This window comes from Molossus molossus, unplaced genomic scaffold, assembly GCF_014108415.1.
Source record: "Molossus molossus isolate mMolMol1 unplaced genomic scaffold, mMolMol1.p scaffold_m16_p_17, whole genome shotgun sequence".
Classification (NCBI taxonomy): domain Eukaryota; kingdom Metazoa; phylum Chordata; class Mammalia; order Chiroptera; family Molossidae; genus Molossus; species Molossus molossus.
In genome coordinates this window covers 29,355,391-29,375,016 of record NW_023425352.1, presented here as the reverse complement: position 1 = coordinate 29,375,016, position 19,626 = coordinate 29,355,391, and the positions used below count along the sequence as shown (strand labels likewise).

The window sequence follows — 19,626 nt, the reverse complement described above, 5'->3', positions numbered from 1 at the left end:
ACCCGGACCAGGGAGCAAACCCGCAACCTGGGCATGTGACCTGACCAGGAATTGAACCAGTGACTTTTCTGTGCACGGAACGATGCTCAATCAACTGGGCCACAGCAGCCAGGGCTGATTTTTAACTTTTAAATTAATAGTTATAACTGTGCAAACTAGCCCTGTACAACAAATGTTTTCTCTGAAAGTATTTCATTCTCTCAACTATTCAGGCAAGAAACTTAGGAGTTACGTGTCCCTTCTCCCTCACTGTCCAGTTCCAACTGGACAAGCCTCTCAAACAGCAGGAGAACCTGCCACTTCCTCTGCACCCCAGGGCCACGGCCCTAACTGAGGCTGCCCTCACTGTGTCACAGGCTGTTGTGGGAGCTTCTCTACTGGTCTCCCTACTTCTGGTTCCCATCCTACCCACCTGCCTTAGTGCTACCTTCCTGAAATACAGATCTCATCATGTCACCCTCATGCCTGGAAGCCTTTAATGGGCCCCTAGAAGCAGAAAGTCTAAATACCTGAGTTGGTATTAATAGAATCTCTCACAATAGTGACCACACACACACACACACACACACACACTCCAAGCTCCAAACAGACTGAGATAACTCATTCCCTGACTTCTGTTTTCTCAAGCTCTATGGAATTACTGATGTCTCTAGTACTTTGTCATTTTTTAGAGCTATTTATGCTGGATCTGTCTGTGTCTCTCATGAAGGATTATCAACAGCTAAGCTCCTAGACAACAGCCTGCATGTTGTAAGTCTAGACCTTGCTTACCATATATTTGGTGAATTCAATCCATATTTTCATAGATTTTATACTAAACCCCTGTTTTCCTATTAGTAGATAGTCTTGGTTATGTTCACACTCTTAATGTTTGGTTTTTAATATTATATTTCATAGGAACTAATAGTTTCGAGGTCTGGGAAGTGAGCTGAGCCAAAATAATAATGTGAAGAGATATTTGCTTATGACATTATGACATGAAACTTCTTTGACAGTGATTTCCAGTGTGCCAGACCCTAAAAGGCAAAGCATTCAAAGCCTGTCCTTAGGCCAACTGCCTGAATCTCTTTTGTCCCACTCTGCCTCTATGCCTTTGACATGTAAAAGTCATATTTAGGCTCTTGGGTACCTTTTTTTTTTTTTCAATTCTTACCCAATGATCTGTTTATTGATTTTTTTAGAGAGAGAGAGAGAGAAACATCCATGTGAGAGAGAAACATCGCTGGGTTGCCTTCCGTACATGCCCCAACTGGAGATTGAACCCACAACCTAGATATGTGCCCTGACCAGGAATTGAACCTGCAACCTTTTAGTATGTGGGACAATGTTCCAACCAACTGAGCCACCTGGCAGGAGCAGGTTCTTTTTTCATTGTATTTATTGGGGTGACATTGTTTAATACAATGATATAGGTTTCAAGTACACAGTTCCATAATACATCATCTGTATATTCTATTGTGTGGTTAGCCTCCTAGGTTCTTCATGTGATTCTGGACCCTGACTAGTCTCTCCTGTGAAGGGTAGAATCCCCTCTTTCTCCAGTCTGACAGGCTAAGTAAGCATTATGAAGATGAAAAAAATTTCATCCACCCAAAGATAATTTCCTTTTTTACTTCATTATATTTGCTTAGCTAAAACAAGTATTTAATCATTGTATTGCTGCAAGCAGTCACAAAATGAAATCAAAAACCTCTCATTTCAGCAGGCCCAATGCTGGGCTTTGTGGGAAACTCAAAGATAAGTGGCATCTCTCCCTTCCCAACTGATGTGACAGCTCCAAGCTGGCTGTGATCCCTAAAAGGGTAAATAAGGTCTTGCCTGTATTGGCACATACTGTAAGGTAGTTGTGATAAGCTGTCTGGTTTTGTTCAAAATGGTATTCAGTTGATCAGTGATGATGGAATGCTTGCCAATTATTGATCCTCTGGCCTGTAAAGGCTACAAAATAACTGCAGGGGCTTTACGATGACAGCTGTGATATCAAAATGGCTATCCCTCGTGAGCCAGCGATGTGGCAGGTAGCAAAGAGCACCGGCTTTTGTGGTCAGATAAACATAGGTTCAAATCCCCACTCTAGTTCTGTGACGTTGGGAGAGCTGAATCAAGCCCCATGATCTGCATCTTCAATATAGGGAATGACCATGGTACCTATTGCACAAGATTACAGTAAGAACTAACTGAAACAATACATGTAAAGCGCTTGGCATAATTCCTGCAACTTCATAAACATTAGCTTTTATTATAGTATCTGAAGATCACTTTAATTTGAATGACCATAACATCAGATTAGCATCTGATTGTATACGCTGGGTTTGCCTACAGTTTCAAAATAAAATTTTGCTGTTCTATGCATAGGTCTCCATCAGAACCTGCTAAGAAATCTTTCCTTCAACTACTACTTCTCACAGGAAACATGAACTATTTACCTTTTTGGAGGTAGGGAGAAAAGGGGAAGCAGAACCCTCTCACTTCTTCCTCATGAAAAAAAAAATGACTGGCACCTCATTTGTAAGATGTATCAGATTTTGTCTACAATAATTAGCATTGACCAGTCTTCAGCTGAGTGGTTCTGTGGTAGGATGGTAAAAGGCCAGAACTAGAAGTCAGGAGACATGGGTTTGAAATCCAGTTCAGCCATTAATGTGCTGTGTGACCTTGGGTTGATCACAAAATATCCCTGGGCCTCAGTGTTATATGTGTAAAATACCAGAGCTAGATTAAATTATGGTTCTCAAACTCAAATGCCAATGGGGTGGGGTGACAAGATAAATGAAGGAAACAGTGGGTATATAACAGTAGAGAATGGTAGTGACTGCAGTAAACCAGAGAAGACATGTATTATCTAAAAATGATGCCTGGCTGATGTTGAGGTTGAGCATCGACCCATGCACCAAGAGGTCGCCGGTTTGATTCCCAGTCAGGGCACATGCCCAAGTTGTGGGCCAGATCCCCAGTGGGGGGCATGCAGGAGGTGGCCAATCAATGTTCTCTCTCATCGATGTTTCTCTCTCTCTCTCTCTCTCTCTCTCTCTCTCTCTCTCTCTCCTCCCTTCCTCTCTAAAATCAATAAAGAAAAAATATATATTAAAAATGACGTCCTCTCCACGCCAGAGTGGTTCAGTTGATTGAGCATTGTCCCATATGCCAAAAGGTTGTCACTTTGATTCCCCATCAGGGCACATGGGTTTTGGGTTTGATCTCTGTTCAGGGCACATACGGAAGGCTGCCAATCAATGTTTCTTTCTTCTCTCTCTCTCTCTCTCTCTCTCTTCTCGGGTTTAAAAAATAATAAAATAAAATAAAATAAAAATGACCCCCTCAACCCCAGTAGACTATTACTGATGAGAATGTGGTACATGAACACGAGGCCATATTTTCCTAATTTTCAGGGGAAGCAGATTTTGAAACAAGATAAAAACCAAACAAAACATAAGTTGGCATCTGAGGTCTTGTCCTAGCTTAAAATTCTATTCTATTCTATTCTACTTTACAAACAGAGTTACTTAATATAATGTAGAAAATGGTCTTATTAAGGAAATGAACACAATTTGTTGTATCAATTCTAATAAACCAGTAATTAGATTGTTAATTGGATAAGCTTCATAATATGGCTATTATTAAGTTACTATTAAAATAATCATATAGTTCTCAATTTCCCAAGCAGGTCCATTGGGACTTTACCAGGACGTCCCCCATGGTGGCTGATGACAAGACAATGTTTCAGTACCCCTCCCCCACCCCCACAGGGCAAGGAATTGTTGGGCCCGTGTACATGGCAAGATGGCAGGTGTTTACCTGTGTCATTAAAAAGCAATGAGACTTTAAAAAAATAAGCAGGCTAGAGTCTATCTGTACAGAAAAGTCTTGATTTGCAGAGAACTCCTTGTGGGAGGTCACAGATTCTTCCCACCTGTGCTTCCATGGCTAAATATTTCTAGATCCTTCCTTGAGAATTGTCTTCACTGCCAGTTTATAAGCTGTGCGATAAAAGCAGTTGACATGTTGTTAGAGGGCATTTGTCATCTTTATATTTCCTGACACTAAGCACTTTATATATCTCAGTTTTTATTTTCCCGTCGCACTAATCCTGCGAGGGGTATGGTTACCTCCACGTTGCAGGTAAACACTGAGTCCTGGAAGAGCTGGGTAACTTCCTCAATGGCACCCCCCTAGTAAGTGCAGAGTTGGGGTTTAAATCCACATCCTCAGTTTAACCACTTCTGTCTACTTCCTCTTGGACATGAGTCATTGGGCTTGACTTTGCATAGTTTTATTCCCAAATCAATTTCCTTTTCAAAGGGTCAGCCTCTGCCATTAAGGAGAGTATTCAGGAGGATGTGTTCTGATTCCTGGGGACAGTTACTCAAAAGGAGTTTCAAAGGCCCTTTGAAAGAGGGGGAGCGTTGCTGGCAAGAACATGTGGTTTCCCTAGGATTCAACTCTCATTTGTATGTGTGAGCTCTGGGGGGAGAGAGAGAGAAGAAAAAAGCAAAAGAGAGAGGACATATTTACTTTTAAGTTACACCTTAGGCCAATTTTTTGTTGTTTTAATCATCACCTGAAGACATGCTCAGAGAGAGTAAGGGGTAGGGGAGGAAGGAAGGAGAGAGAGAGAGAGAGAGAGAGAAAGAGAGAGAGAGAGAGAGAGAGAGAGAGAGAAGCAGCATCGGCCACCTTCCCTACATGCCCCAGCTGGGACAAACCCTGAGACCAGGTATGCGCCCTGACCAGGAATCATACTGGCAGCCTCTCACAGATTGAGTACACAGGGTGATACTCAATCAACTGAGTCACTCTGGTGGGCAGGCCAATAATTTTCTAAACATGTGTCCTATAAAATAGTTGTCTTGAAAGAAAATGGTTATGTGTTCACATAAATTTGGAAAACTGCACATTCTGTCCCCGCTTGGCTCTTCACAGTGCCCCTTGGCATAGAAAAGGCTCTGGACTTATGTTGTTTTTCTTTTCTTAAAACCCCATAGAATATTGGTTCTGTGGACCACACGTAGGGAATTTATGCCTTTGGTAGTCATTTTATTTCTTGGCTTCACTATTTATACCTCACCTGTTCTGGAAAGTCTTGCTAGCAGAGCTTAAGGCAGGTAGGAAGAAATCCATCTTGAAGGCTCCCTTAGACCATCTATCTCCATATAAGGAGTAACTGACAGTTCTGTTAGCGTGGATTCATTAAGTGTGGTATCTGGGAGTCAGGCCTCACCAGCAAGCTATCCACCTGCCACAGCTCAGCACACACCATTACACCGTTTCTTTGGGGACCTCCCAGCGGATGCTCTATTTTTCGAAGGCAGTAGATTCTCACCGGCAGCCCATTCAACAGAAACAAGCCCCCTGCGCTTGAATTTACAATCTCACTCTTCTTGTTTGCAGCAGGTTCCGCCCCAGCTATTTCCCAGATGGCTAAACCAGCATTTCCCTGCGTGTGTTCCATGGCGTGTTCACGTATAAAGCTCAAAGATGAAAGGCTCCCATTATCAATAAGACTGGGAAACTGCATATTTAGTTTCCTTTTGGCGTCTCATTTTACTTAAGGATAAAAAGATTCGTGTAATTAAGAACCCCAATCAACTTCACTTACTTTTCCCAGATTAATTAATTAATTAATTTATTTATTTCATGTAAAACCTTTCAACCCCCAAAGGCTTTGCATTCCAGGGAATATACTCTGGGACTCCCGGGCAAGGCTCTTCTAGATTTGCAGCAGATGCTGGGCTGGTGTGATGGGACTAAAAAGAGGAAGCACAGCCTTGCCCGTGACCATTACCAGGCAGCCGTGGGAAGAGCATCCTGGACCCAGAATCCCAGCTCTGCCAGTTACGAGCTTCAAATTACTTGACCCCTCTCACCTCGGTGCTCTTTATATTTTAAGTGGAGAATATAAAATGAATGCTGTAGTGTTCATTTGAGGATGTGAATGAGTTCATAGATGGCAAGCTGCTCAAGATGAGGCGAAGTACGGAATAGGTTTTAGATAAAATCAAAGTCCCTTCTTCTCGGTGTTTCGGGACCAGGGAGCTCCTGAGTGAATTTGTAAACAACACTGGACAGTGGGCTGCTTACTAGTTATACCAGCTCCTACAGAGGAACAGTTTGACTGTCCTGAGAAGAGAGGTAATAGACTATGAAACCAAAGGGGTAGGGCCGTGCTCATATCTTGGCTGGTGTGCATGCCTAGAATATTCCTAAGGGCATCTTTGCAAAGCTAAACCTACATTCTCACCCTGGCCCTGCTGCTGACAAAAGATGTGACCATGGGTAAGTCACTTCTGCAGGTCTCACTTTCTTCAACTATAAAGAGAGGAGTTGAACTACATATCTCTCTGGGGTGTCCCCACCTCAGATTTATGTGGAGCTAAAGCATGGTTATTTATTCCCCCATCAACCCAGGTTGAAGAAGTAGTGGTCAATTAAGGATCAGCTGAATTACATTTAAAATGTTTTTCAAGGATCATTAGAGTAAAAAACAACTGTGAAGTAGTGGGCTCCTGTGTGATGCTTCCCATTTTAATGCTTTCCATCTTGAGAGCATATTTTAAAATATTCAGATGTGAATTATTCAAGTTATCCACACAACACCTGAACTTAGAATGTGTGCATTTAACTAAAGTGAGTCATCAGCCTATTATTAATTATCATTCAACCATCCTATTCTTTGGGAAAAAAAGAGAATATTAGTAACAACCAGAGTCTGAATCATTTCAGCAGAAGCAGCTCTAAACAGGTTGGCAGGCCCTCTAGCTGTGCCCACAAACATGCCAACAGCTATAACCTGTGTACCTTGCTCTTACCTAAATTTGTATTCACATACAAACGTACAGATGTGCATATGTCCCTGGAAGCGTGCACACTCATGTTTATACACTGCCCGTGGTTGCCTACGTCCCTGGGGTGCCTATCACAATTCCCTTGGGCAGCTGACAGGCTCACTGAACCCATTTCCCAGCAGTAAAACTAAAGTCCTTCACTATATCTAGGGGCTCTTCCAGCCCTGACATTTTGTGTCTATCTTTGCTTAGATATTCTGTGGCAGAAGCACTGGGGACATGCTCATATATGTTAACTCATGTAATTCTTAAAAATCTTCCAGGAAGTCTTTTTGTTATTATAATACTTATTTTAACAGGTGATACAATAGGTTCTTCTACTTAATGCATCATGTGCATAATAAGTGGCAGCTACCAGCTTAGAAACTAGAGTCTATTTTATGTCTATCCAATGCAGGCTTCAAGTGACAACCTGGCGCTCACTCTTCTCTTCTTCATCCAGAGTGGTCCTCGTTGAGGTGGGGGGAGGGTATTGTATGAGACAGCCCCCTGAATGATCTCCCCTTCTTAGCCAGGAGAATCTGCTTTGGGTGGGAAGACAGGATGCAGGCCACCCATGGGTCAATGACAATTCTGATGGTAATCAGAATGTCACAGGTGACAAGACAGAGTCTGAAAAAGTGGGTGTTGTTAGAGCTGTGGGACCCTGGTGTGACCAGATGAGCAGTCTGGTTTGAGTCAGAGCGGGATTTTCTTAGCAGGGTGACTTCTCCCATGCGGCCACCTGCACACCTACCTCCCAGCACTCCCATGCCCCATGCAGAGCCCACAACAACGCTGTGAATGGAGCCCACCATGCTACAAGCAGAGAGTCGTACATCTTTCAAGTTAGACGTGACCTAAAAAAGGGTCTGGTCGAGACCTCTCATTTGACAATATAGAGAGGAGAAGTGACATGCTCAAGGCCACACAGAGGATTCATGGCCACGTGGGAATTAAGACCAAGGCTTCCCGATTCCCGAACACACCAAGGCGTGTTCCTTCCTGGTCACTAGGAGAGGTGAGAAGCAGAGCAGGAAACTGCTTCAGTGACCAGTTAGCCTCAACACTGACATATGTGCCTGCTAGTGCTTTAGCTTTTGTGGACCCCCATCTCTGGCCTCTCAGCAGGAGGATGGGCAGCCTTAGCTTTGACCTCTTTCTGAAGGAGCTGGATCCTCGCCCTCTGATCTTCCGCTCCTTTCTCTACTTCTCTGTTGCAGACCCCGGCTCCCGAGGCTCTGCTCCACACTAACCCTGTCACCACTTTCCTTCTCCGTTTGAATCAAATTCTGCTGGTCTTAGCTTCTTAGCTCAATCAGGAACCCCTAACAAACTGATGGCCTTCTTAATGTATTGCTTATGAAGATATGTGACCTATCCCAATTTATTTATTTATTTATTGTTTATCCCAATTTCACATTAATTATAAAATCTAAACAGCTTTTTTTAAAAAAAAATCTATCAAGAAATTTTAAGAATATTATTCTAAATACTTATTGAAATCAAATATGTAATTATGAAAGATTATTACCTATCCAAACTTTCAGGATGCTTTACACAGAGGTAAAGTAATATTTGTTTGGTTGTTTTTTTGTTAATCTTCACTCCAGTATATTTTTTCATTGATTTTAAGAGAGAGTGGAAGGGAGGGAGGGAGGAAGAGAGAGAGAAACATGGGTATGAGAGAGACACATCAACTCATCACCTCCCCCATGACCCTGACCTGAGTGGGGATCTAACCTGCAGCCCAGGTACATGCCCCCAACAGAACTGAGCCCGAGATCCCTCCGTCTGCCAGCTGGTGCTCTAACTGCTGAGCCAAACCAGCCAGGGCCGTATTTCTAAATACTTTCATTTTAAATCCTAAAGAATAAAAATATAGGAATCAAGCACAAAACTAAATAAATATCCCAAGGAAATAAAAAGAAAAGAAATAATTATAAAATAAAATATAAATTAGGAAGCAGTGGGAATAATAAATAAGTCCAAGATGTGATTCTTGAAAAAACACAATGAAATAACAGACATTTGAAGGAAGAAACATTAACAAACGAGAAAGGCATTAATTATTCAACAAGAGCTTTTAGATAAATTTGGGTTCATATTTAGAAAAGAATCAAGGCAGCGTCTCACCTCACATCATACAGAAAGGTAATTCCCACCCGGCCAGTGTGACTCAGTGGACTGAGAGTCAGTCCCATAGGCTGAGAGGTCCTGGTTTGATTTCTGGTCAGGGCACATGCCTGTGTTGCAAGCCTGATTCCCAGTAGGGGGCATGCAGGAGGCAGCCAATCGATGTTTCTCTCTCACATGGATGTTTCTATCTCTCTCTCTAAAAAATCAATAAAAACATATTTTTTTTTATAAAGGGAATTCACAAATGGATTAAAGATCAAATTTTTAAAAGAAAATTAAAAAGGGGAAAAGTTGGGGGTAATATTTCATTAATCTCTAGGTAAGGAAGAATATTTAAGAATAAAAGCAAAGAAAAAATACACAATGGAAGTTGACGTATTTCATTAAAGATGTAAAACTTTCATGTGTTAAAAATTATAAATGAAAAGGCAAATTCTAATCAGTAGCTAAAAACTCTTAGCATTGCCCTGGCCTCTTGCTCAGCAGTTAGCACATCGGCCCATGGACTAAAGGGTCATGGGTTCAACTCCAGTCAAGGGCACATACCTGGGTTGCAGGTTCAATCACAGCTCTGGTTGGTGTCGTGCAGAAAGCAACGAATTAATGTGTCTCTCTTACATTGATGTTTTTCTCTCTCTCCCTCCTTCCCTCCCTTCCACTCTTTCTAAATATCTTAGCTGAGGATTAAAAAAAACACTCAGCATCAAATTAGATAGGAAAATAATAGGTAATATCCTTAAAAAATAAAAATGTGGCCTGGCCTGTTTGGCTCAGCGGTTAGAGCGTCGGCCTGCGGTCCGGAGAGACCTGGGTTCGGTTCCCACTAAGGGCATGTACCTCGGTTGCAGTTTGTCCCCGGCCCTGGTTGGTCGTGCGGGTGGCAGCCACTCGATGTGTCCCTTTCACATCAATGTTTCTCTCTCTCTCTCTCCCTCCTGCTCTATCTGAACAAAGAATGAAAAAGTGTCCTCGGGTGAGGATAATAAAAATAAAAAAATAAATAAATAAAAATAAATAAAAATGTGCTTAGAAAGCAACAAATCTAGTCAAAGGATATATGTCACAGAAAAAGAAACAAAAATGATAAAGCTAAATGTTGATGCAAATGTGGTAAAATAGGCATTCCTACACTCAGAACATGTCGTTTGGTACAAGTTAGCAATAAAGAACTAGAGATTTAAACTATAATCTCTAATTTAATAATGCTACTTTTAGAAATATAACCTAAGTCTTCCCTAAGAAAATAATTAGAGGTATGAAAAAGTATTTGTATAAGAGGATAGTTATGGTACTGTTTATAAAAATGAAAGTTGGAATCAACATTAAATAATTAAATCATGCTATAATAACACAAAACTCATCTGTTAAAATTATATTATTGAAAATGTTTGTCATGAGAAATTGTTCATGATAAAACAAGTACATGAAAAGGACAGAGAACAACATAAAAAGTATCCCAGTTTTATAAATACATATATATATTATGTGTATGCATGCCAATATCTTTGTGTAGTATGATTATGGTGATTTTTACTTTCTTCTTGAAGCTTTTCCTGTTTGCAGAATTTCTACAGTGAGCTTATAGTACTCATTAGAAGAATACACCAAACTGCATTCAAATTTTTAAAATTCTTTCCTTGAAAAAAAAAATACAGGTTTTCATGATCTTAATGTGACTTGAGACTACTTATATTGATTAATTAATTCCTCAAAGAAAGGGATTATTATTTAATTAGATTTATTGAATCCTTGTGAGCTGAGCCGTGTTATGGGTGTCTGCCAGGATATGGATATTATATCATTATGTGGTCTGGGTCCTAAACTGCTTGTGGCCACCCAGTGTGTGAAAAGGGCAGTAGACCAGGAGTCTTGGGCTTCGTGGCTTTGAGCAAAGCTTTTAACAGCCTTCTGGGCCTCACTTTCCTTCTAAAAAGATATTAATGCCTTCTCTGACAACTCAAGAGTTGTTCCAAAGACCCAATTAGATAATCCAGCAGGAGTCTATGAAATGTAGGCTAGAGCCCTGGTCGGTTTTGTTCAGTGGTTAGAGCGTCAGTCCACGGACCAGAGAGTCCTGGGTTCGGTTCCCACTAAGGGCATGTACCTCGGTTGCAGTTTGTCCCCGCCTCAATTGGAGTCGTGTGGGTGGCAACCAGTCGATGTGTCTCTCACACTGATGTTTCTCTCTCTTTCTTGCCCCCTCCCCTCCTGCTCTATCTGAAGATAAATGCAAAAAAAATGTCCGCAGGTGAGGATTAAAAAAAAAGAAATGTAGGCTAGAATGAAGACAATAATTGTCATCTAAAGAATGAGTTATTGCCTGCCTGAAACTAATAGTTGATACATATAGTTTTCCTAAATCTTCCTGGTAAAGAAGAGAAAACTTTTCCAGTTGCAGAGAAAAAAAAAATCCTCTTCCTTCCTCTCACAGTCCCTTTCCTTACTGATTTCATGAGGCTGGTGGCTAAGAGCCATAAATGAACAGCCCTTGGTGAGAGAGGGTCCCAATAGGTCAGGCACAACCCTGTGTCCACATCCACCAAAATTCCATTAGCCTTTCCTTCCCTAAGAACATAGGAAGTGTCAGAGACCTCAAATTTTCCCACAGGATCAAGGGTAGAGGGCAAATTCTATACCATCTCTGCACAAACCCATAGGATCACTGCTTGGCAGGTCTATGGCGTCCAGATCTCTATGTGTAGCTCAGGGTAACAAGTTCATTCAGAACATACATTGGTCCCCACCAACCCCTAGTGGTGCTGCCATCATGAGTCATATTATCACGATTCTTGCTACATGTAGTTATGGGGACAGGACAACCCACAGCACCTCCATACCACAGCAACTGCTGCAGCCAGACTTGCTGCAAGGCGCAGAGCCCCCTGGGCCACCACTGGTAAAGGGGGCTGTTGTAACTGACTGGAAAGCTTCCCATACACAGCCCTGGTCGCGCCTAAGAGCCACCTGGGGAGCTTTTAAACATCTCTATGCCGCCTGGCCAGTGTGGCTCAGTGGACTGAGCAATGAATGACCCATGGACTGAGAGGTCCCGGTTCGATGCCCAGTCGATCCCCAGCAGGGGGCTTGCAGAAGGCAGCTGACTGATGTTTCTCTCTCACATCAATGTTTCTATCTCTTTCTCCCTTTCTCTCTCTCTAAAAAAACAATAAAAACATATAAAAATAAATAAATAAATATCCCTATGCCCAGGCCATACCCTAGGTATAGAATGTAACCAGAATCCCTGAGGCTGAGGACTGAGTATCAGTATTTTTAAAGCTCCCCAGGTCATTTCAAGTGTGGCCAAGATTAAGAAGCACTGGCTTGGGCCCTGGCCGGTTTGGCTCAGCAGTTAGGGCTTCAGCCCACAGACCAGAGAGACCCAGTTTGATTCCCGCTAAGGGCACGAACCTCGGTTGCAGTTTGTCCCAGGCCCCGGTTGGGGTCGTGTGGGTAGCAGCCAGTCGATGTGTCTCTCTCACATCAATGTCTCTCTCTTTCTCTCTTCCTTCCTCTCTCCCTCCCGTCTCCCTCCTGCTCTTTCTGAGGATAAAGGCAAAAATGTCCTCGGGTGAGGATTTTAAAAAAAAAAAAGTACTGCCTTGGGATGTAACACAGATTTAGAGGGCTCCCTGCTCCAGCCTTCGCACACACTTCCCTCTGCACACACGTCTCCTCCACCTTGTGCTCTCTCCTGTGTCTTGCACATACTTCCGCCTGCCATGGATTTAACTCCACCCTAAGGTATCCTTTCTCTTCAGCTCCTCTTGCCAGCTGGCTCCATCTCTGCTGATTCCAATGCCCCGAGAAGGGACTCATCTTTAGCCAGGCTCCTTGGGTTATGCCATGCTGACCGACCTCAGAATTAGCTACTCTGGGTAAGAAGCTGAGTCCTTCTTGCCCTAATAATCTGAGGAAAGCGACAGAGGTTGAATGGTGTAAAACACAGCCACTCAGTGTGCTCCAAGTTGTTGCATGTGAAGATGGGATTCGGTGGGCACAGTTTCCCCTAACAGGGACTGGATTCTTTAACATATATGGCACAAAAACAAGTCATAATACTGAAATCAAACATATTCCGAGGAATCCATAAAATGTTAAGGATCAGAGTTTCACCCACTTGATAGAACATGAACTTGGGCAAGTCTTTTGAGCTTTACATAGGATAATAAAATGGATAGCCCACCCAACTGATTTAGAATGCATGTGTGATTTTACAAATCCTTGTCTATGGAATCCTTGTCCACAGAAAACTACTACTGAATTTAGAATTCAAGGACTGATAGTCATTATTATCTCAGCCAAAGGGAAATTTTTTCAGTTTTATTTTTTTTATAAGAAATCTTTTTATTGAAATATCACAGACATAAAGTACACATATCCTAAGTGTACATCTCAACTTTTAAAAATTAAGACTTCATATTTTTAGAGCAGTTTTAGGTTAACTCTAAGAAAAGTAGAGAAGGCATAGAAATATCCTTTACACCCCCTACCTGGACACATGCATACGCTCACCCATTACCAACTTCCCCCAGCAGAGTGGTACATTGGTTACAATTGATGAACCTACAGTATCACCCAGAGTCCATAGTCTACACTGGAGTTCACTCTTGGTGTTGTACATTCTACGGGTTTGAACAATTGGACATGTATCCATCACTAGGGTATCATACAGAGTATTTTCACTGCCCTAAAAATCTTCTGTGCTCTGCCTATTTACTCACCCCAACCATGATTTTTTTTATAAAGTGAACATCCTTGTAACCAGAGCCCAGAAACCAAACATTATCACCACCCCAAAGACTCCCCTTGTATCTCCTTTCAGTCACTACTTGCCTCCTAGGGTAACCACTATCCTGACTTCTGCCAGCATAAATCAGTTTTGCTGGGTTTTGTTTCTTATATAAGTATAATCATAGAGGAGACACTTTACTGTGTTCTGGCTTTCCCTCGACTTAAAATTGTGAAAGTCACCCATATTTTTGTATGTAGTTGAAATTTTAACCAGAGGTTTTAATCCTTGAAATCTAGTTCAACAAACATTATTCAGCCAGAAACTGTGCTTGGCGCTGGGGACACAAAAACAAATAAGAGTTAGTCTTTGCTCTAAGGAACATTCAATCTAGCAATGTAGTAATGCCCAGAATTTAATGCAAAGTGAATTCCCCTTTGTTTAACAAATATTTATTCAGTGTCCACTATGGGACAGGTAGTATTACAGGTGCTGGGAATAAGAAATGAACAAGCAGATACAAATTCTAGTGGAAATCCTCTGTTTTATTTCCCTAACATGTGTGGGCAAGTTCTGCCCACTAATATCCATTTCCCACTCTGTTTTGCATCTGATTCAACATAAGGGGAACTAGTGGGAGAAGCTATTTCTTCTGGTGACTTGAAGTGCATGATTATGAAGTCGCTTGGCCACCCACGGGACAGTTGGCAAACCAGTGAGCATGGGAAGTATTTCTCTGTATCTATTTCTGCCTTATTCCTTTCTCTCCATCCCTGATGCTGTCTATACGGAATGAAATGAAAATCTGGGGCCTCAGGAAGTCTTTGGATGTTAGCTTATCTTGCAGTAAGGGAGTGCAATCTTCCTGTTTTCCAGGCCATGAAGCAAGAAGAGATGATTGCCCGAGTTGTGACTAAATCATAAACCTTTGCATTTGTTTTCCTACCTATGGGCATCTACTATGTATGACTGTTCATCAGTGTTACCTTTTCAGAGCCTGGTGAATTACTTGCGGATAAAGCTATGACGTTGGAGGAAGGAGGGTAGAAGAGAATACAACATCACTCCAGGATCAATAGTTTAGGGAGAAATGCAAGAAATCATCTCGTTTTTTTGCTTGGCTTGTGTTTCCCCCCATTTTTATGGGAAATTTCAATCATATTAAAAAGTAGAGATAATAAAATCCACTCCTATGTACCCATCTTTCAGCTTCAAAAATTAGCACCTCATGCTCAGTTCCTCTCTAACCCACAGCTGTCTCCTCCCCTGATTATTTTGAAGCAATCTCATGTATCAAGTTATTCATAAACGTTCAGAAAGTGATATCTAGTTTTAACCTCCTTAGTTAACAGGCTCAAAGAGAAGAAGTCGCTAAACTTGTTAGTGGCAGTTATTTTTAATCCCTAGACTTCAAAAGTAAAGGTCAAAAAGGTTATAGCAGAGACTACTGGACTTTTCATAGTGCAATTAAATAGTATGTATGAGATGTGAATTGTCAAATTATGTCTAACATCTGGTGCGGTCCATGATCATGGTCATATTTTGGACAATAGTACAGGTGGAATATGAAATTCCCCACACACAAAAACCTTAACATGTAGACTGAACGTTATTTGAACCCTTTATAAATTTGTCATCGGTACATTTAAAACCTTATTTTTATCTTGTATCAACACTTTATCTAACGAGTTCTATAAATCAATGCTTACTTTAAAACAAAAACCTGCTGTGTATTGTTTAGTCTATGATCACCTCTTTTAAACCTCCCATTCAGAAAACTGACAAGTTCTCCAAAGAGTTCAACAGGGTGTGGGTACCTCTGGTTCATGTTCCCTTTCATCGGTAATTTTGAAACCAAATTTCTGTGGATTTTGAAGTTGCAAATAAATTTGTCCAAGTTAATGTCCTTTTCAACTATTTAGGAATAAAATGGATCTAAGATTCTTCCTGAGCCTCATTATTTCACCTCTTCAGCCTGTTCTACTTTCAGAGGAGGTTAGTGGGTGCTCACTGAGCCAGTGTCAACAGCTCATCTAAGAGACATCCACAGCACAGCAGTGCATGGAGCTACTTTTCTAGGTGTCCCAGGCTTAAAGCCTCAAAGCGCCATTGTTTGGGCTGGTCAGAATGTTCCAGAAGTTTTTAGAGCAAAAGGAAAGATTCTGTTAATGTCTTTTTCAGGAAAATGTGTAAAATGTTGATTTGGCTGTCTGTCATTTTGCCCAAATTGTATCTTAAAATGTTACTCAGGGCATGTGACATCCATCACTGTGAAGAGTGGGCACAAAGCCCCCCTTCCTGGATGAACAGTTGGTGAAGAGATAATCAGAGAGTTTCAAAAAGCTACAAAAATTACCTGAATAAATAACACTTTAGAAGGCAGACGTCCAGACATTTTTCCATACACAACTCCCACTCGTTTTTCTGAAAGATAAAGCAGCATAAATTGACAATCTGTCCGTGTAACCATGTTCACTGTGTACTCTTTCTGGGCAGGTTATTCACATCGAACTCCTTTGATGTGATCAGTGATGATGCTTTTATTGGTCTTCCACATTTAGAGTACTTGTAAGTAAAAAAAAAAAAAAAATCTTTTTAACATAATGATTCAGGACAAGCGCTCTCAGATTCTTACAGCTGTCTGACAAAAATATTATAACCTATTGCAGATTTATAGAAAACAACAACATCAAGTCCATCTCAAGACATACTTTCCGGGGACTGAAGTCTTTAATTCACCTGTAAGTATGAATGCTGCTATTACTTCTTAAGTTTTCTAATAACCTGTGGTTAAAGTGAGCACTTTGTGGGTATCCATGAAAATTTAAGAAACCCAAATAATTTCTCTCTGTGCACACTTGCATTGCTCCCTGTTATAAGCCAGTGTATGACCAGGAAATTGATTGCTATTAATATGATGAGTCCAAGCCAACCATACTTAGGATAACAATCTAATGCAGGGAAATTGTGTGATTGAAATAACTTTGTTATCATTGAAATCATTACTTTTTTCGTGGATAATTATGGGTTGACTATATAGCTTTATTTGATATTTGCTGTTTTTCTTTTCTGTATATGCCCTGACTTTATATACATTTAAACATATATTATAATCACAGGCAATGTGTACAAACCTGAAAACTTGTTTATAAATTGAAGTATTTAATTATTCAATGGATGATTAGAGTCAGTTGTTCTTAATAGGAGGTAATTTTGCTTCCTAGGGAACATTCAGCAATATCTAGAAACAGGTTTGGTTGTCAAAACTGGAGAGTGTAACTGCATCTTGTAGGTGAAGGGCAGTGATACTTCTAAACATCCTACAATGCACAGAACAGCCCCCCACAACAAAGAATTATCCAGTCTAAAATGGCAGAGTGTTGATTTGAGTTTGAGGAACCCTCCTCAACATAAACTAAATAACTTCTTTCTCCTAGCCTTCCCTGACCCCCTATAGACACACACATACACGTACACATGTATACATGTAAACTCACATACACACTGGTGTGTTCTTCAGAAAACTACAAGGGCGTGGGAAGAAAAGGCACTAACATTTAAGTGATTACTATTATGTCGGTCATTATGCTTTACATGAATTTTTATTTAATCTTCTCAATAGTCCTGCCAGATAGGCACACTAATCTGCATTTTAGAAATGAGGAAACTGAGGCTTGGAGGGGACATATGACTAGTGAGCTGAGTAGTGTGGAATTATGATAATATCAACTCAATAATTGAACCGCAATGCCTATTTATCCATTCAACAACTATTCCTCAGTGCCTACTATGTGTCTCATTAGTGTCAGATAAAAATGCTAAAGATCTAACAGTCATTCTTCAGCTTTAACCTTTTGCTCACAATACCTCATTCCCAGCTCTGTTCTAGGCCCCAGGTGCAGCGGGAACAAAGCAGCCTTTCCTTTGAGCCTACATTCTAGTGTGTCCACGTGGTTGTCATACTACCTCTACCAGGCCCCATCTCTACTGCTGTTTGGATTTGCAGCAAAGGGAAACTGATGGCCCAATTTATTTTATAAAATCATTGCACCTGCCAAGGCTTCTGTATGTAGTCATCATGAGCAAACAACATTTGCAGTGCTTCTCTGCATGTCATTGACATAATGTGATGCGAAAACAGTTGTGACGGTATGAATGTTATACCAAACCCTGCCAAACCTAATCTTTCAGACAAAAGTAAATAAAAGAAACAGACATATGGAAGAAGAAATGGAAGTCCATGACCTCCACGTGGAGATCTACTTGATTCACACAAATCCCATTCAACATAGCCTCTGTCCAGTGCCCTTTCTGGGAACCCATGATATAAGCCTGGCCATGCCCTAGTTTACTTAAGTCTATCTACCTCATCAGGCAAAGAGGGAGGGAGGGAGGGAGGGAGGAAGGAAGGAAGGAAGAAAGGAAGGAAGGAAGGAAGGAAGGAAGGAAGGAAGGAAGGAAGGAAGGAAGGAAAAAGAAGGAAAAGGGGGAGAAGAGTGGGGATAAAAGAGGGAGGGAATAAGACAGAAGAAAGGAGGAAAGAAAAAAATCTATACACACCCTAATGAAGAACATTAATTTGTTTGACTAGAGCCTATTATATCTATCAAATGAAATGGGAATTTAAATTTGGGTCATAATGAGGCCCCTTCTTTAGAGGTATGAAGACTATAAGAAAGGAACAGTAGTAGAGCGTGTACTTAATAGTTAGAAATTTTTGAGTTCAAGAGAACATCAAAGGCAGCCTTAACAGAGAGAGGCGTGAATCTTAAGGGTCAAGCGGACATTGAAAGGGAAGTCCCACTTCTCTGACCAGGTGCTGGGAGTGGAAAAGCTATTATGGGAACAGGTTAAAATTGATGGAGTGAATATGACCCTTAGATCTCGTGCATCTTTATGTGACATTTAGAGGTTGACTCATATGGCATTGCCAATATTAGACTGTTTTTGTCTATAAAAATGGCAATGCCATATGATTCATCCTAAGTAGTCTCTAGGATGTGCCATACAAAGATGAATAAGATCCATTTCCAACTTGGAGGAGCTCAGTCTAATGAGGAATTGGACAAACAAGTATTTTCTCACTGAGTGACTTGGTCCCTGAGTTATTTATGCTCTTTTCTCCTTCCTTCCTTCCTTCCTTCCTTCCTTCCTTCCTTCCTTCCTTCCTTCCTTCCTTCCTTCCTTCCTTCCTTCTTTCCTTCCTTCCTCTCTCCCTCCCTCCCTTCCTTCCTTCCTTCTTTTGTTTTTCTTTTTTTCCCTTTCAAAGAAAGATGGATAGAGAGAATTTGAAACCCAAATTTTTCTCTGACTGCTCAGTACATCAAGTTCATTTTCCATTAATTACCACTTAGAAATAAATCTGGCATTTGTCTCAACCATTAACTTCCTTTTTAAGATTTTAAGTTTCACTTCTCTCCACCTCAGACTAATTTTTCCCAAAGGCAGCTATTCAACCAGCGAGGAATGATCACCTCGCCCTCTCACTTGCATAAGCTGCAGGAAGAGTTTACAAAGCTTTTCTGTATTCTGACCTTATTATAGTCTCCTGATGACCTTAAGAAAGAGACAGGGCAGCACTACCCCTGCTGGCAAATAAGAACAGGAAGAGGCACCCTGAGTTCAAGGTGCTCCCACTTGAGTAAGCAGTAAAGCCAGAAGCTTCCCAAGGTCTTCATTGAGCCGCCTGGTGCCCACTTCGCCATGTCAGCTGTAGCAAGACCAGAAAGCGTGTATTGAGCTGGCAGGATCTTTCCACAGGATGCTATTTGAGGAACGAACATGGCTACGAAGAAAGAGAAGATCCTGAAGATAGAAGCCCTAACATCACTCTTAGTTTTCATATGCAAACACTTGGAATTACACACATACTTTTATAGTCAACTAGTTCCCACTCTGGCCTAACATTAAATCTGCTCCAAGGGACCTACCTGA

At 41.2% G+C, this 19,626-nt stretch overlaps 1 protein-coding gene across 2 annotated transcripts in view; it reads left to right on the top strand.

Moving 5' to 3' along the window:
* Positions 1 to 19,626, top strand: part of LGI1 (leucine rich glioma inactivated 1) — a 37,526-nt gene that overhangs the window by 4,867 nt on the left and 13,033 nt on the right. For both annotated transcript variants that reach the window (XM_036265349.1, XM_036265350.1), the window contains exons 3-4: positions 16,189 to 16,260; positions 16,362 to 16,433. In XM_036265349.1, coding sequence (XP_036121242.1) covers positions 16,189 to 16,260; positions 16,362 to 16,433 — 144 coding nt within the window. The remainder of the gene's footprint in view (positions 1 to 16,188; positions 16,261 to 16,361; positions 16,434 to 19,626) is intronic.